Source organism: Peromyscus maniculatus, chromosome 4 (genome assembly GCF_049852395.1).
Source record: "Peromyscus maniculatus bairdii isolate BWxNUB_F1_BW_parent chromosome 4, HU_Pman_BW_mat_3.1, whole genome shotgun sequence".
NCBI lineage: Eukaryota > Metazoa > Chordata > Mammalia > Rodentia > Cricetidae > Peromyscus > Peromyscus maniculatus.
In genome coordinates, this window is record NC_134855.1 from 78,732,413 (window position 1) to 78,757,628 (window position 25,216).

The 25,216-nt window shown below is 44.4% G+C and overlaps 1 protein-coding gene across 1 annotated transcript in view; it reads left to right on the forward strand.

Moving 5' to 3' along the window:
* Positions 1-4,598: 4,598 nt before the first annotated feature.
* Positions 4,599-25,216, forward strand: part of Pamr1 (peptidase domain containing associated with muscle regeneration 1) — a 90,449-nt gene continuing 69,831 nt past the window's right edge. Inside the window, exons 1-2 of the mRNA XM_042275807.2 lie at positions 4,599-4,627; positions 5,116-5,547. Coding sequence (XP_042131741.2) covers positions 5,475-5,547 — 73 coding nt within the window. The 5' untranslated portion in view covers positions 4,599-4,627; positions 5,116-5,474. The remainder of the gene's footprint in view (positions 4,628-5,115; positions 5,548-25,216) is intronic.

The following is a 25,216-nucleotide window of genomic DNA, read 5'->3' on the forward strand; positions in this document are numbered from 1 at the left end:
CTCTTAACCCCTGACTCATCTCTACATCTCTAAGAATACTCTCCTTTAAAGGTGGGGTATAGGCCTTGCAAACATCTTGTTGTTTATGGCCTGGACTCAACATTTGCTTAGATGCACAGAACCATTTTTCCTAAATCTAAAAAATAATATTTAGTCAAAGTTTTAAAAAATATCATCAAGATCAATGTTCATGAAAGTTTGTAGATGAGACTTTTAAGAAGGCTATGGATTCCTCTTCCTCCAAAAATGGCGGACAAAACACTTGCATTTGGAGACTTTCAAGCCCCTCTTAAGTCCCCTTTCTCCACAAGACTCCCTGTTGAGAAGACTGGATTTAGAACAACACTAAATTCTATGTTAAAAATGGTGCTGATATTAATGCAGCACAGGAATCTACACTCATATCAGAAAAGAGATTTCAGCAGAGCTGCACAGCCTCAGATAAACTACTGACGTTCCCATATCATTGTCACAGCTTTGCATGTCCCCTCCCAGCCCAGCAGCTCCTGTGAAGTTTAATAGAACATTATCTGATGGTCTCTGCTTTCAATTAGCCACATTAATGTTCATACTCCTTTGTACAGCAGAGTTTTGTTTTTTGGTTTTTTTTTTCAGAATGATTTCCAAGTTCCCTACCCAAGGAAATTTGCAAACTCAAATGACTCAAACTAGCATGTAAACCCCTGTGGGGATTCCAGAAACAAAAGAGGGTGTATTTTCAGTTCTTAGCTACAGAGAAGCAAGGATCTGCAACCAGGGACTCCTTGCAGCCAATCAGGCTTATAAAGGAGGGGGATATCTTTTTTTTTTCTCTAACCATCTTGTGATCATTGATTGGGGTTATGTCAATTAGACAGTAGAAGACAGATTAATAAAAAGAAAACCAAATATACGTACAATCCATATACCTGGGCGTGCACATGTGTGTGTATATATTTGCATGTGTTCCCATGCACATGTGTGTACAGTTCGCATACATGTGTGTATGCCTGTGTATAAAGGACAGCCTCATGCCATTCTTCTCAGGAATGCTGTCCACCTGCTTTGAGACAGAATCTCTCATGGGCTAGTCGCTCACCAATTAGTCTAGACTGGCTGGCTAACAGACCGGGGTGGTCTTCCTGGGGCTGTATTACAAGAATGCACCGATACACCTGGTGTCTACAGAGCATCTTAGCAGAGCGATGCATTTGTGGGGAAGTGTCAAGGATGAGGAAGATGAGTTTCCAGGGGTGAAATTGAGAGAAGTCATAACTCTACAAGGGCCGTTGGGAGACAAGCACTGGATAGTAGGGTTTGTATATCGCTTCCTCCAGGCTCATGAGGGCTATAGTGACGAACTTGTGCATTTCCTCACATAGACAGGAAATGGGGACGCCTTTATAAATGAGGTTTTCCAAATGCAAGGAACATGGAGTTGTTCTTACATCAGTTAGCCTCAGCTCAGTCTTTTTGTCAGAGTGGCATGCTTGGATGATGTGCTTGCTCCTCTTCAGGCTCATCACCCAGAATGCAACCTGTCCAGGGTATGCTGAGTATTGGTGCAGCCCTATGGCCACTGAGTATTGGTGCAGTTTTACCTTTGAAGTCATATAGTATAGTGGTTAGTGCTATAGTCTGTGGATCTGAGAGTCACAGGCCCAAACCCCAGCTGTGCCCCTTATTTGTGTGACCTTAGATGAGTTAACTTTCAAGGGATCATTTCCCTATTTATGGGAAAGAGGATTGGGTGATGGAGGGAGAGGAAAGAAAGAAATGATCCTGTCAACTGTTTGAAGACTCAAGAGGCCTTAATATCCACAATGCTTTGAGTAACAAGAATTTCATTCTTCATGCACAAGCCTATAATAACTCAGATAATCATTGTTAGTCAACATCCACAGGTATTTAGAGATGGAGCTACCTCTGCAGTATGACTCTTAAAAGGTCTTATTAATAAAAACAAACCTGGAGCCAGGTACTGGGGTGAACACTGGAAGATCAGAGAGACAGAACAGGCCACAGCTAACCTCACCTCGCCAACTTCTCAGCCAATTCTGTTTCCTTAAACTGGAAGCCTCTGAGTCCTCATCTGGAATGAGTCTCAGCTGAACTGCTGCTCAAAAGCCTAAAAGCTTAACCAGGCTCTAGTACCTGGTCCTCACGCCTTATATACCTTTCTGCCTCCTGCCATCACTTCCTGGAATTAAAGGTGTGTGTCACCATGCCTGACTGTTTACAGTGTGGCTTTGAACTCATAGAGATCCAGATGGACCTCTGCCTCCAGAAATGCTAGGATTAAAGGTGTGTGCTACCACTGCCTAACTTCTATGTTTAATATTGTGGCTGTTCTGTTTTCTGACCCCAGATAAGTTTATTAGGATGCACAATATATTGGGGAACACAATATTACCACATTTCCCCTTTTTTCTAAAATTAAAAAAGCTTATAACTAATACAAGAAAAACTATATCCAGTAAGTATATACAATATATACAGTCAAGAATTACATTAACAATGTCTAGTCCATTAACATTTGATAGATTCAGAAAAAAAACCTCCATTATATATATTAACAATGTCCAGTCCATTAACATTTGACAAATTCAGACAAAAAATTTTTATTACTTATTCTACTTCAAACAAGTAGTTCCTTTTTAAGAGTACATTCAACAATCTCCCTTTTTATCTTATCACACCTCTGTCCCATTGCCATTACCAAAGGACCAAGAATGGTTGGCCAGCACCAGAGCAAATGTCCTTTCTCTAGTCTTTCTCTGCTTTGCACTCTTTCAGATATTCTGCTTTTTGTCATTTTTCTTCTCTTTAATGCTGTTCCTGATGCTCATTTATACAAATATCTCCTGGACAGAGACGTTGACAATGAGGAAGAGAGCCCACACTGTATGTTTCCTCAAGGTCAGTCTCAGGATAGACAATGATGATGCCTAACATTTATTTATAACAGTCAGTGTGTGCTAGGTCGTGTAGTATCCTTGCACGTATAATCTCATTCCGTTTTTCCAAGAGTTTCCAAAACAGGTTTGATCACTATACTCGCTGTATACTGAAGACAAGTTGAGAGGGTTGGGTAGCTCACTCCGTGTGGTGTAGCTTGAAAGTGAAGCAAGCTGGGCGGTGGTGGCACACACTTTTGATCCCAGCACTCAGGAGGCAGAGGCAAGCAGGCAGATCTCTGACAGTTCGAGGCCAGCTTGGTCTACAGAGATCGAGTTCCAGGACAACCAGAGCTACATGAAGAAACCTTGTCTCAAAAAAAAAAAAAAAAAAAAAAAAAAAAAGAAAGAAAGAAAAGAAAAGAAAAAGGAAAAAAAAAAAAAGAATGTGAAACAAGGATTTAGACACAGGTCATTGAATGCTGAGTCTTCCAGCCTCTTCACTGCCCCTACCCACTCCCCTCCATGGCTGGAGAGTCTGCTCTTCTCCCGAGCTCTGGCTTACGGTGATCACCCATATCTTCCTGAGTGGAGAAAGTGGAGCCCTGTGTCATGGTTCTTGCCTTTCCAAACTGTCCTGAGTTCTGGTGTCCACCCTCCCTTAAGTTGTCTCCGTCATTGAGTTTTTATTGCTGCAAGGAGACACCATGTCCATGGCAACTCTTATAAATGAAAACATTTAACTGAGGCTGGCTTATACCTCAGAGGTTTAGACCCTTATCATCACTGCAGGAAGCATGGTGGCACACAGGCAGACATGGTGCTGAAGAAGGAGCCAAGAGTTCTATATCCAAATAGGCAGGCAGCAGGAAGAGAGAGGGAGACATTGGGCCTGGCTTGAGCATCTCAGACCTCAAAGTCCACTCTCAATGATACACCTCCTCCTATAAAGCCATGCCTACTCCAACAAGGCCACACCTCCTAATCATGCCACCCCTATGCCTGTGGGGGCCATTTTCCTTCAAACCACCACAGTGAATACATACAAGTTTTGAGATTAACTCATAAATACATGTTGTTTCTTAATGGCACTGGCACTGGTTCAACCTTCCTTCTAGAAAATTCTCTCTACTCTCCTCCATGCATGGAGATCCCACTTTTTTCACTAGTTCTGGCCTGGAAGAATCACCCATGTCCCATACTTTGTGTTTAATCTGACATCACAAACTAGTACTGGCGTAGCTCAGAGCTCCAGGTCAGCACTGGATTTGAGTACACCTTGCTTTGCCATTGGTTCATTGATCTCATGCAAGTCACTTAAAATCTGAATCTTCCTGTTTCCAGAATCTGTAGAAAATGCTATTGATTGTACATCTTGACTACAATGGTTAAACCTATTTTTATGTGAATTTTACCCTTGAAGCCATATTGCAAAGTGGTTAGGGCTATAGCCTGTAGGTCTGAGAGCCACAGGCCCAAAACCCAGCTGTGCTTTTTACTTGTGTGACCTTAGATGAGTTAACTCTCAAGGGCTCATTTCCCTATTTGTGGGAAAGAGGCACTAGGGTCCTGCCTGTATGCACTGGGAAGTACTTCATGCTGCTGAACTCACTGCCATGGGCTTTGTGGGAAGATCAGGGTTTCCCCAGTGACCTGTGTATGCAAAGGGCCTGGTTTCTGAACTGCAGTTGCTCAAAGGAGAGAAGGGGAGAGCTTGGAGGTAGAGCAGGAGAGCTGAGAGAAGAGTACAGGTGGGTCTCCTCTATCTGCCCAACACCTACTGGGCGAGGGAGTACACGGCCTCCCATGGAGGTCACAGGAGACGGTCTCTCCTTCCTTGGGTTTTGGGGATTAAATTCAGGTCCTAGCGCTTGAACAGTAAACAGTTCTGCCATTGTGCTGTCCCACCCCGCCCCGCCCCCAAGCCAGTTTCTAATCTGGCTCAGCCTGGCAGGTCCAGGCAATCTACAGCCAACACTTGTTCCAGCCTCCCATTCCAACCTTCCATGTCCAGTCTTTCTCAGCTTCCATCCTCAGCCTTCCGTCTCAGGCTCCAGTCCCACCCTGCCTTCTCAGCCTCCCATCCCAGCCCCCTCCTAGCCTCCTACACCAGCCTTCAACCCTAGCTTCTCAGCTCAGTTTTCTAGCTCAGGGTTTGTGGTGGTGTGGGATGTTTGAGGGAGCGTGGTCCCTAACCTCATATGAGAGGTCCCACAACCTTTCCAACTTCTGTTCCCAGCCAGGTGCTGCCCGCCACTCATGTCTACCCTCATCCCCACCAGAGGTTAACCACGGGAGTCCAGCGTGAAGGAGCTGACCCTGGTGTCCCCCGTAGCTTTCCCGTGGATCGCGATGCACCAGCCTCCAGGCGTGGCCACGTTTCCTCGAGCTTCTCAAGGGTTAAGAGGAGAGCTTCGGGCTGACGTCGCTCTGGCCGAAGGTGGTTCCCCTCTCGGAGGGTGGGAGAGCCCAGCGGGCTGAAACCCGAGCTCCCGCTCAGCTGGGACTTGGGGAGGTCCCGGCAAGAGCAGAGCAGCAGGCTCTGCTCTCGCTCAGGCGTCACTCCAGTCATTCGGCACCGGTGCAGCAGCGGGAACGATGGAGCTGGACCGCTGGGCGCAGTTGGGGCTGGCGTTCCTGCAGCTCCTTCTCATCTCATCCTTGCCAAGAGGTACTGTTAGTGGCTGGAAGCCCTCCTGGGGGCTCCTGGGGAGCCGGACCAGGCTGGGGGTTGTAGCATGACAATCTGGTAGTGGTTCTGATGCCCCTGTTGTCCTCCTTGAGAAATGGCTAATGCTTCATTCCTAATTGCGGGGCTGGACTATGTCTGGAAAGAAGAGAGCTCCTATGCTATCTGTCTGTCTGTCTGTCTGTCTGTCTGTCTGTCTGTCTGTCTATTTTCTTAAAGTACCACATTGCCCTGGGAAGTCCATTTCCTGTGAGTTACTGGTTCTGATTTGTAAAGTCAAAGTTTCCTGGGAAAGCACTCGCGCAGGGATTGGGTGGGTATTTTTCTAATGAACTCCTGCTTGATTAAGTCTCAAGGTGGGAACTCTTCCTAGCAGATCCCCAGTACAGGAGATGTGCTCACTCAGAAAAAACCCCACATCCTGGGAAATGTGAAGCAGAAGCTTGGAGAAAAGGGGCAAGCTCTTTCTGGGGGTGCAGTGTTTGGTTTGAAAGAGTCCTGACTCCTTTGTTTCTCACATGTCATATTTCTGACCCACAGTTCCCAGGAGATGGGCTCCTAGGGGCACTAGAGCTTGGGGCAGGAGGTGGTTTGTAGCAGCCTCTTGACAGACCATGGAGCAAAAGCCAGGGAATGGCAGGTCTCAGAAGAGGTCCCTAGTAGGGGGGAAGCAGGGGCTTCTGTCTTCATCTGTCTTGGGTGGTTGGAAGGGTGAGGTGTGAGGTGAGGCTGAAAGGGTGGAGGAAGCCTGAGGGGCGAAGAGTGAAGAGGGCTGAGATGTCAGACTGGGCGGGGGGGGGGGGGGGGAGTAGAGGTGCGAGGAAGTGAGGCTGGAGGGACAGGTGTGACTCTCGGAGAGATAAAGTATGGAGTCGGAGAGGTGAGGTGTGAGGAGAGGAGGTAAGACCTCATCAGATGAGCACAGCTGAGATTTGCCTAGGAGGGGGAACTTGCTTGGGGGAAGGGCACCTGTGAGCCCCTCCTGTAGCCTTTCTGGGTTGATTGGCTGTACCCCTGTGCACCAAACAAAAGGGGGTGCTTTGCTCTAGCAGGTGGCTGGCAAGTGCCCGAGAAAGACACAGAAGTGGAATGGTGCTGAACGCAGTAGCCTGCTGCAGGACAAGAGAAGACAGCCTTCAGAAGCTCCCCTTTATGTCAACACAAAGCCTAGAAACACGAGACTTCCCTTCCCATGTTTGGTTAATAATTTCCACGTACAGGAGCCTGCCTGAATTCAGCTAAATCTTCCTTAATGATTTACTGTCCCAATGGTGGGAGTGTTTGGGCTGGGTATATATCTCAGAGGCACGGAGCTTGCCTGAAGATGGTTAGCTTGTCTCCTCCAAATTTTACCCCACTGACATCTTGTGCAGCCTCAATACAGTATTGAAAGAAGGAAGAAGCAGCCCTTTGAGGAGGGCTCATAATCCAAACATCCTAAACACTTAGGCTGACTTAAGGACTCTGTATTAAGACCTATCTCCATTTCATCTCTGCCTTTTGGATACAAATCTCTACGGTGTGCTGGGTGGTCTAGACCCACTCTAGAGGAGCCTGCTTCCTCTACGTTCCTGGGCCCAGTGCACCAGACTCGCAGGGTGCCACCAACACTTCCCTGCTTAGTTTCTGTGCAGTGGCAAGTGAGACAGCATCATTCCATACAAGTTAGGAAACACAGCTCAACTTGCCCAGGGGCTGAAAAACTCATTTATTGTTGACCTAAGAATCTCTTTTACCTTTTGCTATGGAAAAGCTCGGAGGAGGGTGTGAGGTGAGCTGTCAGCCAAGTTGCTGGCTGAACCAAACAGCAGCTTTATGTGTTTAGCATGATTATCCATTATTGAGCTCAAGGCAGAAGGCAAGAGTGGAGAAGGAAAGTATTTCTTCCTGCAGGGAATGAGTCTACTCCCTGGGCCTGTCAAGAAAAGCTTGGAAGGACATTTCCTTTAATTGCTTTTCTAAAAAGAGTATCTGGTATGTAAACACCCCATGGGTTGGTCCGGGGAAGTTGTTGTTGTTCGGGGACATGTGATTCACGTTGGAGGAGGAGAATCTAAGCATGGGGCCAAGTGATAAACCTAACATAAACAGCATGTGAAGGGGAAACCCAACTCCGCTGACTCCACCAGACAGCATCAGAGCTGCCAGCGGGACTCTGCCCGAGAGGAAAAACCTCATTGGAAATATGGGGCTCTGGGGAAATGAAATCTTAATACGGATCGCTTCACAAGCGTTGCTTCCAAAAGACGTTAGCGTGTAAGGAATGAACACAAGTGCAAGTGGGGAAGATAATTGGAAGCACAGATACTCAGTGAGCAGCAGCAGCCGGCTGAGAAAGGGAATGTGGAGAGTAAGCAAGGGAGAAGGAGTGGCCAGAAAAAAATTAGAGGTTCTTTATAATGGATACGTTAGCACATTCCGAGGAGAGCTATGGAAATCGGCCTTCTTAGCAGGGGTGGAGTTGTGTGAGGAGCATGAAGAGGCTGTTCCCCTAACATCTACTCTGAGAATGCCTGGCATCCCAACAGGAAAATAATTTCATGGTGGATGCACTTCAGACCCAGGACCCAGAGGCCCCTGAGCTGGATCTGACCTGAAAGCATCCTTCCTGAGGACTAGCTCTCATGGTACCATGAGGCACCATGCAAGCTTCCAAAGGAGGGAAACAACCAGTAGTCCTATCCAGCAAGGATGCCTGTGGACCACAACAACCAGCATGGCACAATACTCCCAAAAGTGAAGTAGCGGCATGCATGCCTTGGCGGTAACCAACAACTCTCTAATTGTACTTAGACCTGTTCACGGAGAGGGAAAACACTGTATGACTACATTTACGAGTGCCACACTTACTTTTCTATTGCTGTGATAAAACACCACGAGCCGGGCAACTGATAGGAGAACTAGTTTAACTGGGCTTACAGTTCCTGAGGGTTAGAGTTTATGATGGTAGAGGAAGGGCATGGAAGTAGGTAGCTGGAGAGCTCACACAGGCAGAGAGAAAAAACTGGGAATGGTGCTCGTCTTTTGTAATCTCAAAGCCCTCCCCCCCCAAGTGACACACCTCCTCCAACAAGGCCACACCTCTTAATCTTTCCCAAACAGTTCCACCAACTGGGGACCAAGCATTCAAACCCATGAGCCTCAGGGGGCCATTGTCATTCAAACCACCACAGTGAGATGCAGTGAAATTCATTAAGATGGAAATTAAGATGTCAGTTGCCAGGGTCTGCAGAAAGTAATTGGAAGTTAGTGTTTAATGAATACTGAGTTGTGTCTTGATATGATGAAAAGGTTTTGGCAATAAGTGTTGGTGACGGTGTGACATCAACTATGTGAATGTTGATGACAATGAACTATGATGTGTGTTTTCGTGTGCGCGTGCCTGCATGCGCGTGTGCGCGCGCGCGCGCGTGCGCGCGCACACACACACACACACACACACACACACACACACGCAGTTAGTGAATTATAAAGATAATTGTATTATACATATTTTCCTACAATAAAAAAATACTTTCGGGTAATGTCAAGTGGTTCACACCTATCATCTTAGAATTTGGCAGGAGAACTGCAAATTTGAGGCTAGCCTAGGCTACATCATGAGACTCCCCTTCTCAAAACTAAATAAATAAATACAGCTATCTAAAGATATTAGTGGAGCCTTAGGTAAACTTCGGCTGCATAATTTTCAAGATCACATTACCTTGTTAACCTTTTATCTAGCCCATCTAACCTTGGTAAAGCTCAAGATACACAAAACAGAGAGAGAGAGCCCTTGCCATTCTTGTTAGGAGGGTACTATTGCTCTGTCTTGAGTAGTTGGGGTGCTGAGAGAGACCACAGAGCCAAGGACTGCACACTGATCACCCAGAGGCTACATGACCTGAAGTATCTAGTGGAACACAAGGGTTAGCAATATTGGAACCTGAGTGTGCTGAGGGAGGCTGGCTCCTCTCTGTAGCTGGCACATCCCACCTGCTCATGCTTGATACTGGCTGCCAGCACCTGAGTTTCTGCTCTACATTCTTGAAGGGTCAGGAACAGAAGGGGGAGGGCAGAGGGGAGAAAGAACACAGAAGGCTGGATGCTGGATTGGGGAAAGTACAAGCATATAAAACTGCTAAGAGGACCTTTAAAAGCTCCTGCTCTCTATCTGTGTAACCCTCCACTATGTTCCAACCCACAAGTTTCACAGGACCTGGTCTTGCTTCTCTCTGTGACTCCTTTCCCTTTGGTACAGTATTTAACTCCCGTGAATATCCTTGAGTGTGAGCTTGTGGTGGAAGCTGAGGCTGAGGCTGGTTCTATGTCTGGTCACAAACTGTGGATGAAATACTTAGGAGCAAAGAATTAGGAAGTGGGAGTGCCACAGAGCATGCAAGGCCCTTGTGAATACTCAGAATCTTGGGGAGCCTTTTGATGTCACTGGCATAGAATGGAAGTTCGACTCGGTCTTGCCTACGTTTGGGTTACATTGGAGAGACAGAACTGGCAGAGACCACCGTGTCTAAGGACCTATGATTGGCCTCGAGTTAGAAAATGATTTCCATCTGGCCAATTAGGCAACAGAAAATCCTGATGCTGAAGAAATCTTCTCCACCTGCCTCCCCCAAGGCCAGCTCTAGACGATGCAACTGATTTGAGGTGTGTGCATGCTGGAAAAAGTGCCATGTCCATGATAAATGGGGAAGGGTGTGATCTCTTCCTCAATGTGGAGAAGGGACTGTCAGCCTCACTCCAAGGCTATTTAGAGTTACAAGCACTCAGCCTCCTCTCCTCTTCTTATGTTTTCAATGGAAGTGAAATGCAGTGTTTACGTGTTCCAGCTCACAAACTCCAGAATAAAGAACTCAGAGGCCAGCCAAAGTACCCTAGCTTCCAGATCAGCAGGGGAAAGCCCACCAGATTCCAAGCCTGGTCCCTGGTGAAGAAATTCGTCAGTCATAGTAAGATGTTCAGCCAAAGCTATAGGCTTATAATGGAGAAAAAGAAGTATTTTTTAAAAGCTATGACCAGCTAAGCCTCATCTCTGTAAACAGCAGCCTTCAAGGAAGGTGGAGAATTCAAGCTGGCAGGAATGTTTCGGGCTTTGAAGCAACGTGACTCTATTTACCGCACTACTCCACTCCTATCATTTTTCCAGATTGCAATGACCTGTGAGATAGGTTCAGGTCCTGTAGGTGGAGAATGGCGTAAATAGGGATTGCACGTCAAATTCTTTACTGTTGGTGAAATGCCAAAGTATTTGCAACTTTGGAGACAACTTTGAGGGGGCTTATGTCATATTATACCCTACCTGAGGGATTTAATTCCAAATTTGGTTACCCAAACAACTGGCTGTTTATGATGAATACATTATATACATATATAGATGTGTATACACACACACACACACACACACACACATATATATATATATATATATATATATATATATATATTTAATTCTTGCAATAGACATAGGAAGAAATAGGATTGTGAGCCTAAGTTCACATGTGGAAGAACTTAGGCAAAGTTTTAGTCCTTGCCCAGGTTGAATGTTGAGTGCCTGTCCTGAATGCAGACCGACAGTCTGATTGCACAAGGCATGGACTGTAATGGTACAAACAGTACCACAGTAAGCAGCAGATCCAACCAGAAGAAATGATGAAAGACCCTGATGTCTGACTATCCCTTGGATGCTTCAAGTGCTCAGCCTGGCCCAAATGAGGGCATCTGCTCACCTCTGTGGAAGAGGATGTGGAGAAAACAGAAAAATCAGCTTCAGTGGAACCACATGGATTCTGAGAGGAGCCGTTACAGAGGAAAGGGCTGATAAGCAGACTCCAAACCCAACCAGTTTCAGGGATGGCTGTCCACAGGGTTGCCCACTCTGATTAGATATGGGAAGTGGGAGTGGGAATTTGTCCCATGGTCAGTTTTTGTAATCTGAATCATGTGTATGTTTGCAGGAGAAGAGACTGAACATGAGACAGATTTCATGTTTGGCCTCAACACTATGTATTCCTGCTTTCTTATGGACTGGTTCTGTCAGGGTCATCAGTTGAACACTTGTAAGCTGAGGGATAGGAGGAGCTGGCCCGTAAGCATCTTTTCCTCTTTTTTTTTTTTTTTTTTTTTTTTTTTGGCATAACGTAGCTGATGGATATTGCAGGAGATGGAGACTTGGTCCTTTCCCATAAATACCAGGATGCCTTTTACCAAGTCATTTCAACCTGGAGAATCCAGTGCCTGCCAGACACCATCATCCTGGGTTTTGTGCCACATAGAGCAAAGACTCCTATTTCTGCCACCCTTCAGCCTCCACAGTTGGATAAAAACTTGACTCCTGCAAGTATGGTGTTTTTACCACTGCCCTCACAGAGCTTCCGGCTGTCTCGGAGGGCTGAGTTAGTGGTTTGGCAGCCTGTGTCTACATAAGTAGACGTCTGGTCAGTTGGTTTTGTGATTGGAAAACCATGGCTACTGCTGTTGCCAAAATGGAGCAAGGAACATATTTAGCCAACTGGAGCTTATAGGGAGACTCAGTGATTTTCTTCATACCCCGAACTTTGGTTTAAAAAACCCCCAGCAAAACCCATGAGTGGAGGGGGCAATCTCAGTCCAATATACTTTAATTGATTAAACTGTTTGAGGACTATGAGGAACAAATACTGCTATCTTCAAACCCACTTTCCCTTCCATTACTTCAAAAGATTTCACTAAAGGTGACCAATGAACCCCCTTGATCACATGATCCCTCTTCTAGAATTAACAATAAAGATGGGGAATGTCTTAGGTGTACTCAGACATGGCACCTGAGCTTAGATTATGGCTGGGAAATTCTCTCATATTTCCAACATACCCCTGTCTTATCTGAATTTAAGCACAAGGGAAGATGTGGCTGGAGGCAAAGTATCTTTGTCTGGGACTTCTTGGCCTGGCTTTCTGCCTCTGGGGGCTGTACTGCCCTCATCCAAATGGTGCCCAGCATCTCCTCTGGGTAAGATTGACTTCCTTGGCTCATGCATCAATGTAATACTAAGTGTCTGGAGCCTTATAGAAATGTGACACAAACTTTAATAGACAGAAATGTCCAGCTTGATGGATATGATGGATCTCCAGACTCCACAATAAGGATGGAAATATTGTAGCAAGAGAAGTGTCTAACATCCATCTTTGTCACAAATGGCCTTCACTTCAGCAATTACTCCTGCCTCATATGTCCATACTCATGTATCTATTCAGCAATGTTTAGCGGGCACCTATCAGGCACCAAGAATGTTTCCAGGTGCTGGGATATCATGATAACTAAGACGAAGCCCTTTTCTTAAAAACATTTACAACCTGTTGAGAGAATTTGGCATTCATCCTAGCAATTCCCTCCCAACGTGGATTTCACAAATTGCAAGTCCAGGTTGATGTTTAATACCAAAAGAGAGAATCCAGGAGGCTGTGATGAGATAAGCCTGGGGATGCAGAGATTAATAATATACAAAGTACAGTACAGAGTTCAACAACAAAGAAAGCCATCATTAGCAGATCACAAAGTTGTTTTGCCATAGAGCATTCTTTTTTTTTTTTTTTTGGTTTTTTCGAGACAGGGTTTCTCTGCGTAGCTTTGCGCCTTTTCCTGGAGCTCACTTGGTAGCCCAGGCTGGCCTCGAACTCACAGCGATCCGCCTGGCTCTGCCTCCCGAGTGCTGGGATTAAAGGCGTGCGCCACCACCGCCCGGCGAGCTACCAAGTGAGCTCCAGGAAAGGCGCAAAACTACGCAGAGAAACCCTGTCTCGAAAAACCAAAAAAAAAAAAAAAAAAAAAGAATATCTTAGCCGGGCGGTGGTGGCACACGCCTTTAATCCCAGCACTCGGGAGGCAGAGGCAGGCGGATCTCTGTGAGTTCGAAGCCAGCCTGATCTCCAAAGCGAGTTCCAGGAAAGGCGCAAAGCTACACAGAGAAACCCTGTCTCGAAAAACAAAAACAAACAAACAAACAAAAAAAAACAAAACAAAACAAAAAAAAGAATATCTTAAATTCTGGGTAGAATTAGTGCTTCATGAGATACAGTTGTAAAAATTCTAGTCTCTCACAATGAATAAAACATCGAAGAATATCTTACCTCTACAGAAGAAAGGATAAAAAAGGGCATGTTAAAGTCCAAAAAATTATGGGCTTCTCTTCAGACTTTTTTTTAAAGGTGTTGCTACTAGTACCTGCCAAGATATTGAAAGGATCCTATGGAAGATGATGCATCCATGGCACTATGAGAAAATTCTGGCTAGCATTCATCTGCATGACTCACTGAGAAAATTCATTTCCTGCATTCAAGTTGCTTTAAGCAATGTGATTGGCCTGGGATCGTTGGGCATTCTGAGGTGTGAGTCTGATTGATTAACACTCACAGTGGTGATAGTGCTGAGGAGTGATAAGGCTTGTGACTTGATTTCTCAACTAGATGGATCCCCACTTCAAGAGCAATGGGAATAATTGAGCATCCTTTGAATTTGTGGGAGCACTGGAAGCCTATACCCACCCCTACAAACCACCTCTGTTCCCCTTTTCCCCAGTCTAGTCTCATGTTATCTCCTCATTACTTCTGGAATAGTTCACACACAATAACTGATTTGTACACCCTGGAAGTAGTGTGGCTGTTTGCAGCTGGGACATATTCCATGGAGACGGCACATGCATTTCAGTTGTTCATTGGGCCTTTGCTTGCTATTTCTGCGAGCTTGTTTTCTTCCTTTATAAAATATTGTTCTTGTCAGCATGCAACATGTTTTCTGTCTTGGCCCTCACACTGCCTGCCTCCTCTCTGCCCAAACTTGTTTCAGATGCAATGACAACAGTGGCCGTGGGGGAGGAACAAAAGCAGCTGTTCCTATAAAAGGCATCTTCATGGGAACACATGATCTTCTCGGAGATTCAGCTCCCACTCACCATGTACATGAGGTTCATCTTTGACGTAAATGTCTTGGTATGAGTATATTCACATTTATTTGTGCATATACACAGAAGACTAAAAGTATAGATTTGAATGGTTATATATATATATATGTATATATATATATATACATGTGTAGATGTGATCTATATATACATGGCATCTAGTGTGTTATGATTTAAAACACAAGCTGGTATCAAATCTCTGATCCATCATTTACCACTCTTTTCCTCTTTACTTATTTTACATCTCGGGTGATTGCATAACCCTCTAAGCTATAGACTAAGGATAATGATGGCTATAGTCCAGGTTTATTCAAAGTTTTAAGTGGAACAACTTAAAGTAGTTAGCACATTGCCTGGAAGATGGGGGATGTTCAGGAGGTTAAAGTCTCCCACCTGCTCCTTTCTTTTAAAAATATTCATGTATGCCACGCACACTGACCATTCTCACTCTCCCCCCCCAACACCTCATCCATCTCCCCACAGATCTTCTTATTCATTTTGTTTTCTGATCCATTAAGATTAGCCAAAGCCATCTGTGTGACCACAGGTTTGAACTACCATAAATCCATCGGAGCCTGGTAGATTCAGCAGAGGGCACACAAAAGACAGTGATTTCCCCTCTCCCAGATTATTTTGATAGCCAATAGACCTATGATGGCCTCCCCTTCCTTAATTGATTGTTGGCAGAGCTGGTTTTGTGAGGACCCAGTGCCAGTAACCACAGTTGTGTGAGTTAATGATAGCAATGATTGTGCTGAGTCTGGAGAATAGTGTTTCATGGCCCTTCATCCTATCCAGTCTTGCTTGTCTCAGTAGCATAAACTTCACAATGGAGAATGGAGAAGCAGCAATAACAGGCTTCTTCATCTATAGTAGTAAGGGACTTACATGGTCCTCTTGAGGTTCACTTTATCCATCCTTAGTCTCATTCTATTCATTGGTGATCCTGTTAAAGAAAAACAAATCCCCAAACACTCAACATATATTTATCTCATATGAAACATGCTCTCTTCCTTTGGTTTTGCCATCCATGCATTCTACAGCCTTAGGGGAAATGTTTTCACATTCTGTGCCTTAGTGTCTCTTTATTTGAAATGAGGCCAATGTCAGGAATTTACAGGGACTCAGGAGACAGTGTTTAGCAGAAGAAATGATTCTGGGACAGTTATGTTGTAGCACAAACACTGGGGTTCCCTTAATAGTACGAAGATGAAATACTGCCAATGACTATTCACTGTGGATTAGCCAGACACCCTCAGTGAGAAGTTCCCTTCATCTTGTTCTAGCTTGCAGAGCTAGAGGAGATAACTATAGCAAGGGCTAGACTGCCCAAGTTGCCATGAACCTCAGGGTTGGTCAAGAACTGACTTGACTCACCATTGCAATTACCAACCATCTCCCTTTCTTGTCTTCTTGCACTTGATATCTATTATTAGTCAGCTGTCTTTAGCAGAAGGAAAATCTGGCTTCCACTGGCATTGGTGAACATGGTTATGAAAACAATAACACTAACTTTATGAGCTCTCGGCAATGATGTGGTGGATCCAGGCATGTCCAACCTTTTAATTTTGTAACGTATTGTTGTCATATGCAAAGCTTACCTAAAAATGGTTAATAGAGTAACTAAAAGTATAGCCAAAGCATGATGTACTTTTATGGTTTTGTGTTGGGCTGCATTCATGACTGTCTTTGGGTGGACTGTGGATCGGACACACCTGATTGTAGTCTGTGGAAGATCAACACCCATGGTAGCCCTGGTAACATCTTCATTCAGAAGACTTTGAAGTGTGGAAGATTAGGAACAAGAAAGTGGTTTGTAGAATGCCTGGGAAATACAGATTCGGTATTAAAGGCATTCCTTAAATTTCATCATTTATTGCCAAGCACATTTAGATGCATCATTCAACTGTTTTTACAATTTCCTTTTATTACTTTTAATTCTGTGTAGGTGTGTGTGAGTAGGCGCACATGAGTGAAGATGCTCACAGAGGTCAGAGGTATCAGATCTCCTTTGTAATCGGGTGTTAGAAACTGTCTTCTGGATTAACAGCAAGTGCTCCCAACCACCGAGCCTTCTCTCTAGCCCACAACATTTTTTCCCAGTAGCCAATGCTAATAAGAAAGAAGAAGAAAATTTGTCCATCTTATATTCTCAAATTCAAAATAAGCAGAAGCAGCTGTCCTTGAAGGACTTTGCACCACAGTTGTTGAGGATTAAGGCAACTGGGGAGTTTCTCCAAGACTGGAGGCTTTGAGTTCCCTTAGGCTGTGGATGTGGAATTTCCATTTCTAAAGAAAGGCAGCAGGAAGTGATGTATGCCCTATTAAAAGCTACGAATGAGAGGCACTATGGTTTGACTCTGTTCCCTAGTTTTATATGTAGGAGAGTTAATCCCCAAGTTCATATATGAAGTAGAAGTGGGACTTTGGAAAATGATTAGGTCTATTTGTGAATGGATTAGCCCTTGGGTTTTGAAGGAAGTGGCTTCCTTATATAAAAGTGAAGTCCTCTAGCTTGCTTGCACTATCTTACCTGACAAAGCCCTGCATCTAATATTATGTAGGAAGAAGACCCTCACCAGAAGCTGAGAAAGTTCCCATGGTATGGTTTTAGACTTCCCAGCATCCAGCACCATGAGCTAAATAAAACTATACTCTTTATAAATTATCCAGTCTTGTGTGTTTTGTTACAGAAACAAAAAAATTGGACTTAGACAGGATGTGTTAGAGGAAAGCGAGTAAGATCTAAAGTCAGGTGGGAAGAACCAAGAATGGTTCAAAGAAACACGAAGAAATTGCTTGAAATGCTGTGCATGTGGGAACCTGTGGAGAACACACTGTTTCTCACTCTCTTCATTCTCTGGGGTTTAAACAAAGATGTTATTTGAAAAAGAAAGATTAAACAGTGAATGATGGTGAAATTTGAAAATTGTGCAATTCTTCTTCCAAAGCCCTTCACGGTCATTGTTATCTTTGAGTGCAATGACATCTTTAACCTCATCCCTTTGTGGCTTTGGGGAAAGCCTGTGGCAAGATGTCCTGTCTATGACTGTCTGTCAGTACAAAAGAGAAGTGAGTTCTATGGATGTGGATCCAGAGCGTGGGGGTCCCTTCAAGGGTTTCTTCACTGAGGAGTCAGGGACACCATCTTGGATTTTTAGTCAAGTGGGGAGGGAGAAGCCATATAAGTCTAACTTTTCATGGACTGGAAGGAGGCTGGCTGAAGCAGCATAGTAAAGCTGCAATTCTAAAAGGAGTGTTTATTTTGTTTGAAAGGCAGAAATCTCAATTCTATCTGTAGTGACGGTAACAGAATGGGCCTGAACTTGGGTACTCAGCACAGGTGCTGGTGTAGATGAGAATGCTACTTTCTGATGCATACAGATGAGTCTCAGCTCTGCCAAGTACTATGTATCTTTGGTCAAAGTACTGAACATTTGTTGCCTCAATTTCTTCAACTATAAAATGGGAGACCATCATGCCATTGAGAATGAATTAACACATGGAAACACAAGGGAACAATCTACCCTGTACCCAGCTTAGAACAAGCTCCAATATATAGTAAGGCTGTTGCTGCCATTCAGAATCAGGAATAATGTCCGTAAGCCAGATCAGCACTGGTTAAGTGCTCTCTCTGATCCAAGAATCAGGCTGCCTGTATTTGAACTCTATTTCTGATATTTGCTACTTATGTGACCTTGGATGTCATAACTCCAGGCTATAAAATGGGGGATTTCTTCTAAAGTCCTTCATGGCGGCTGCCATTTTCAACTGCTGTGACATTGATGTGAGTGGATTGTTGTGAGGTCTAAATGAGCTAATACAGGTGAGTGACTTAAAAGTGGGTCAGGTCTAAATGTTACTATCATTAACCAGGGTACTCACCAATCATTTCGAGAGCTCTAGGGGTATACCACTCTCTTCCCCGGGCTTACCTTTGTCACTCTCTGAAGCAAAGCTCTCTTTTGGATGGCCTACTTACTGGTAGGACCCAGAGTATGATTGCTGATCCTCATCCTGAAGATAAGAACACAGAGGATTTCCTGAGTCCTCTGTCTGTCACTTTGTTTTTACATTTCTTGTGTTCCTTTTCATAACTATCACTATCAATACCTGCATTTTACAGATGAGGGAACTGAGGTACAAGAAAGCTGATGAGCCATCCAAAGCTGTATACTAATAGACAGAGTCAAGAGTAAGTAGTTTTAGTCAAAAGTTGGTAGTCTGAGTCTCAACTGTTTCTATTTTTACCAATAATACTGATGCTCTCTTCTTAAAAGTTATTTTTTGTGTTTACGTGTGAATGGTAATGCATGCTCCTATACATGTTTGCGTGTATATGGATACACATGTATGGGTATGTGTTTGTCAAAGGTTGACATCAGGTGTCGTCCTTGGTCACTTTTCATTTTATTTACTGAGGTAGGGTTTCTTTTTGACCCTGGAATTCATTGATTAGGTCAGTTTAGCTAGTGAGCATGCCCTAGGGATCCACTATCTGTTTTCCAAGTACTAGGATTACAGGTGGCTGCTATAAAGGGGCCGGGGATCAGAACTCCGATCCTCATACTTGCATGTCAAGCATTTCCTCTATTGATTCCTCTCCCCAGCCCTGCTGCTTTCTTCTTAAATGGTAAAGTCAGAGGCTGAGGCTCTGGAGAACCAATATACCACATTGGCAAGACAGAAGTGTTGACCCCAGTAAGAGTGGGGTTCTTAGCCGGGCGGTGGTGGCGCACGCCTTTAATCCCAGCACTCGGGAGGCAGAGCCAGGTGGATCTCTGTGAGTTCGAGGCCAGCCTGGGCTACCAAGTGAGCTCCAGGAAAGGCGCAAAGCTACACAGAGAAACCCTGTCTCGAAAAACCAAAAAAAAAAAAAAAAAAAAAAAAAAGAGTGGGGTTCTGATCTGTCTTCTTTTACTTAAAAGATGTATAACGTGTGGCATCTATTTACTGCCTGTTCTTCCCTGTTAAATGAAGAAAACAACACACATTTTGAATGGTGGTTATGTGCACTGATGAGCTGGTGAGTTTCAAAGACTGAGAGCCAGCCAGTGTGTGGTGGCACTGAAACGGGAACACATGTAGACAGAGCAGCACCGTGGAGCTTTGTGCTAAGAAAGTGAAGAGGAACAGCAAGTGATACATTCCATTCTTACTCTCCTTCCTTCCCAAACACCCACGGATTTAAACATCAGATCCCTGAAGAATTCATTCAACACCATGGTTTGCAAAGGGAGGCAATGAAGGACTTGGCTTTGTAGTTGCCAGTATCTTACCAGGAAAGGGGGGACTGTGAGAAGGGAAGCCTGAATCATTGAATGTGAGATTCAGCGGGCTAGGCCTGAGGAATGCTAGGGGACAGAATGGTTCCCAAGTCTCCAGAGGAGTGATGGAGTCACCCAAGGCCCAGGGCGCATTTTGTCAGCCTGACTTAGTCTTATTCTTCTACCCTGGTCTCCAGCTGTTGACCAAACCTTACAGCAGGGAGGAAGGTTGTGTGGTGTGAGGTAGCAATATGGGGGTTCGGTAGCCAGTGTGGAGAGGTGCTGTGAGCAGGGGTGAGTGAGGAGCTCAAGCTACCTAATTATGTATCTCATGGACTCCTGCATTTATTTCCTTCATTTTTGTCCTGGAAGATTTATAAAATGAAATCTGGTTTAAGAAAGAAACCTCAGAAATTTTAGTTAAATGAGGCTAGATGGGATGGCTGTGGAGGTTTTGATGGACACAAAGGTAGGTTCTGACATCTAGAAGGAGGTGCCATCACATGGTAAAAATGCCTTTCCTTGATACCTTCTGGGGTGCTCCTGGCTAGGACCTCTGTTGTAACAAATGATGTGGTGCTTCAGCAGGGTATGAAACAGATGGATTCCTGTTTTCATATGGAGTCCCCGGTCTTCAGACTGGCCCTTGATGGCTAGCATGCCCACTTATATCCTTAATAAGGTTGAAGACTTTGCACTTGAAGGTTCTGCTATGGGGACAGGATTCCTCTCTGCCCCTTCGCTTCTGTAAGTACAAACTGCTGAAGGAATTGTTTGTCCAGTTCATCAGCAATAGAAAGAGACCAGGGCCAGATAACCCTAAAGCAAACTGCCAGCACGTTCCAGGACAGTGAAAGTGAGCGTGAGATGATGGTGACAGTGATGACAGCAGCCAGCTGCCTTTCCTGTCCTGCTCACGTGTTTCACCAAATGCGTGGAAGCTGCGCTGGTTGAGCAGCCTCGTGTAGATCACCGTGGCATTCTCTCTACAAGTCAGAACTAAGATGTTAGGCAACTCCTGATATTGGTTAACCCCGGTTTTTTAAAATGGGGGGGGGGCACAGGAGAACCCTTGTACATATAGGATAATTACACAGCAATTTCAATGATCAGCAACTGACCACTGACTTTTCCATGTCAAAAGGAAAAGCTTCTGGTAGAAGTTTAGAAGAAAGTTTCTGAATCACAGTATGGCATCAATTTTGAGAGGTGGGGGGACTCTGTAGTTACACAACAATCAATACCAACATGTAGATATATATGTATACCAAAAGCATGATGTAAAAGATGGTCATGTGAAAGTTGTTGAGGCTATTTCTAAATATTTATTATGGTTTATTGATGTTCTTCTTAATTCCTCAAAGCGTTCACAAGGATATCGCCCTCCTCTTTCTTTTGTACTGAAACATGTATTATTTTGTGTGCGAATGAGGAAGAGAAGAGATGTACATCACAAGAAGTGAACTGGATATAAAAGTGGACTGGGTGATAATTGGTGGATTGTAACAAATTCCCACTCTGGAGGGGACTGTTCTCAGTGGGGAACACCGTGAAGGCATGGATGTTCAATCTCTATAATTACCCCCTGAATCTTATTATGAACCTAAAATGGCATCTTAGAAAGTATTTAGGAATGAAAAATTATTTTATCTATCCAAAAAGCAAATAATGAATGTATGTACAGAGAGCCCAGGAGGAGGGGAGATGATTCACTCTGGAGGAGTGTTTGCTTGACAAGCACTGGGATCTGAGTTTGAGTCCTCAGCATACATGTAAAAAGCCAGGCCTGGCTATGTATGCCTGTAACCCCAACACTGAGGAGGGCAGAGACAAGGGCACCTCCAGAGTTCTTGGGCCAATTGGTAGCTTCTGGTTTAGGGACAGTCCTTGTCTTAAGGCAATAAGGTGGTCGGAGATAGATGAAGACACCTGACTTTTTCCTCTGGCTTCCGTATGAGGCCCATGGACACCATACCCACACACTTATGTGTATGCATCACACATGCATAACCTTTCCCCTACATCAACACACCCGAGGTTTGAGGAGACTAGTTTTAGCCATAGGACACAGAGAAAGTAAGGTTGACCCTACCCTATGAGATTGTTTCCCTTAAGTAGTGAACTTAGCCCTAGGATTTTTTCTTTTTAGAATGAATTCCCTAGAAAAGATGCTTGGGTATGTCTTAGTTAGGGGTTTCTATTGCTGTGAAGAGACACCATGACCATTTTTTTCTCTCTCTCCTCCCTCTCTGCAACTCTTATAAAGAAAAACATTTAATCGGGGCTGGCTTACAGTTTCAGAAGTTTAGTCCATCATTACCATGGCTGGAAGTGTGGTGTGTGCAGTCAGATATGGTGCTTGAGGAGTTCTACATCTTGATCCGCAGACAGCAGGAAGAGACATCGAGTTGCTAGCCTGGCTTAAGCGTCTGAGACCTCAAAGTCAGCCCTCTAGTGACAGACATCCTCCAACAAGGCCACATCTACTCCAACAAGGCCACACATCCTAATAGTGCCACTCCCTATGGGGGCCATTTTTATTCAAACCATCACATCTGGTTCCCTGGCCCACATGGGCTTGTAGCCATATCATAATGCAAAATGCATTTAGTTCAACTTCAAAAGTCCCCATAGTCTATAATAGTCTTAAACTTGTTTAAAAGTCCAAAGTCTCTTCTGAGAGTCATGGCAATCTCTTAACTGTAATGCCTGTGAAGTCAAAATGAAAAAGCAGATCACATCCTTCCAATATATATAATGGCACAGGATATATATTACTGTTCGAAAAGGGAGGAAAGGGAATATAATGAGGAAATACTAGACTAAGGAAAGACCAAAAAACCATTTGGGCAAATTCCAAACACTGCATCTCCATATCTGATATCAAAATACTCTTTAATTCTCCAACTCTTTGCAGCTTTGTTCACTGCAATGCACTTCTTTTTCTGGGGCTGTTTCCACTCCCTGTTGGCAGCTTTCTCCGGCAGGTATCCCACAACTCTGGCACCTCCAACTTCTTGGGATCTCCAACACAATCCAGCCTTTACCTTCACAGCTTCATTCAATGGCCCCTCTAGGCTTCCATACAGGGACGTCCCTGACATATACCTGGTCTTAGAAGCTTTCCTTAGCTGCAGAGGGAGAATCCATAACCCCTTTCTTCTATCCTTGACTCTAAAGCTGAGACTGGAACATTGTTTACCAGCTTTCTGTTTTCAATGGTTTCCTTCACTGCCTAAGCTTGACTGTCCTGGAACTTGCTCTGTAGATCAGGCTGTCCTTGAACTCTGAATTGTGGATGCCTCAGCCTCCTGAGTGCTGAGATTAAAGGCGTGCATGCACTACTACAGAGAGCCCTAAATTTTTCTTTAATTCTTTTTTTACAAGTTGGAAGTTTAGCTGGGTAGGATCTTGCCCTGAGATCACCACTTTATTCCATTTAACAGCAGGTTTTTCTTTAATCTGTTTATCTCTTTGAACATAGGACTTAGCTCCATTCCACTTCCTGGTATCCCTATTTTCTTCAAATTGTACAGTTTGTATTTTTTCTTGTTCAGCTTGTCCCTTTTCATTATATATCTGCATAAGAGTGAACACTAATAACCACATGACAGAGTCAATATTAGGTTGTTTTGAGATTTCCTGCTGGGCGGTGGTAGTGCACGCCTTTGATCCCAGCACTCAGGAGGCAGAGGCAGGCAGATCTCTGTGAGTTCAAGGCCAGCCTGGTCTCCAAAGCGAGTTCCAGGAAAGGCGCAAAGCTACACAGAGAAACCCTGTCTCAAAAAACAAAAAAACAACAACAAAAAAAGAGATTTCCTCTGCCAAAGCAATTAATCCAAAACTCTTCAATTTAGCTTCAGGCAGACTTTTTGGATAAGGGCAAAAATTAGCTACATTCTTTGCCAGAGCATCACAAAAACAATCTCTAGGCCACATATGTAGATGAATTGCTAAATGGTCTTATAAGTGAAATACACAGAGCAAGGTATTAGGGTAAATTCTGAAAGATCAGAGAGACAGAACAAGTCACAGCTCACCTCACCTTGCCAACTTCTCAGCTGATCCTGTTTCCTCAAATGGGAAGCCTCTGAGTCCTCATCCAAATGGATCTCAGCTGAACTGCTGCTAAAAGCCTAAAAGCCCCAAAACCTCTAGTTTCTGGTCCTCATGCCTTATATACCTTTCTGCTTCCTGCCATCACTTCCTGGGATTAAAGGCATGTGTCTTTCTCAAGCAAGACATGAGATCGCAAGTGCTGGGATTAAAGTTGTGTGTCACCATGCCTGGCTGTTTCCAGTGTGGCCTTGAACTCACAGAGATCAGGATGGATCTCTGCCTCTGGAATGCTAGGATTAAAGGCATGTACTACCACGGTCTAACCTCTATGTTTAATATAGTGGCTATTCTGTTGTCTAACCCCCAGATAAGTTTATTGGGGTGCACAATACATCAACCACACACATATTAATCTTCTTCTCCTCTAAAACCAGTTGAACCAGGCTCCCACAATTCACATATCCCTCAGTACCACTGTCTTCCATGCTCCTACTAGAATGTACCATTAATCCCTACTTAGAGTGTCTAATCACTTTTCTAGTCCAAAGTCCCAAAGTGTTCCACATTCCTGCAGGCAAAAACATGGTCTGGCCTATCATAGCAATACTCCAGTTCCTAGTACCAACTTCACTTAGGGTGTCTATTGCTGCAAAGAAACACCATGACCAAAAAGCAAGTTGGGAAGGAAAGGGTTTCTTCAGCTTACACTTCCACATTGCTGTTCAGTCAGGATAGGAATTCAAGGTGGGCAGGAACCTGGAGGCAGGAGCTAATGGAGGGATGCTGCTTACTTATTCAAACCACCACAGGGTGTTTCTCTGTGCTTTCACTAATAAGGTAACTAAGGTCCACCCTTAGCCTTTCCTCCCTGGTAAAGTGAAGGCTAGAGTAAGTGATTCTGACTTAAGAGAAACACACTATAAACCTCACTGGATCACACTGAAGACATTGCATAAAGAATGCAGAAGTGTATTCAAAGTTATGGAAATACTAACATGCCTCAACATGGTAGTTTAAATGGGATTGGCCCCTATAATCCCATAGGGAGTGGCACTATTAGGAGGTGTGGCTTTGTTGGAGTAGATATGGCCTTGTTGGAGGAAGTGTGTCACTATGGGGGTGGGCTTTGAGGTTTCCTATGCTCAGAAAACCACCCGGTGTCTCAGTTGGACTTCCTGTTGCCTGTAAGATGTAGGAGTCTCAGCTCCCACCCCAGCACCATGTCTGCCTGTATACCACCATACATGATGACATGATGACAATGGAGTGAATCTCCAATTAAATGTTTTCATTCATAAGAGTTGCTATGGTCATGGTGTCTCTTCACAGTAATAGAAACCCTAAGGATGACACTCAGTACACTTAGAGAATACAGACAAAATGTCTACTGCTGCT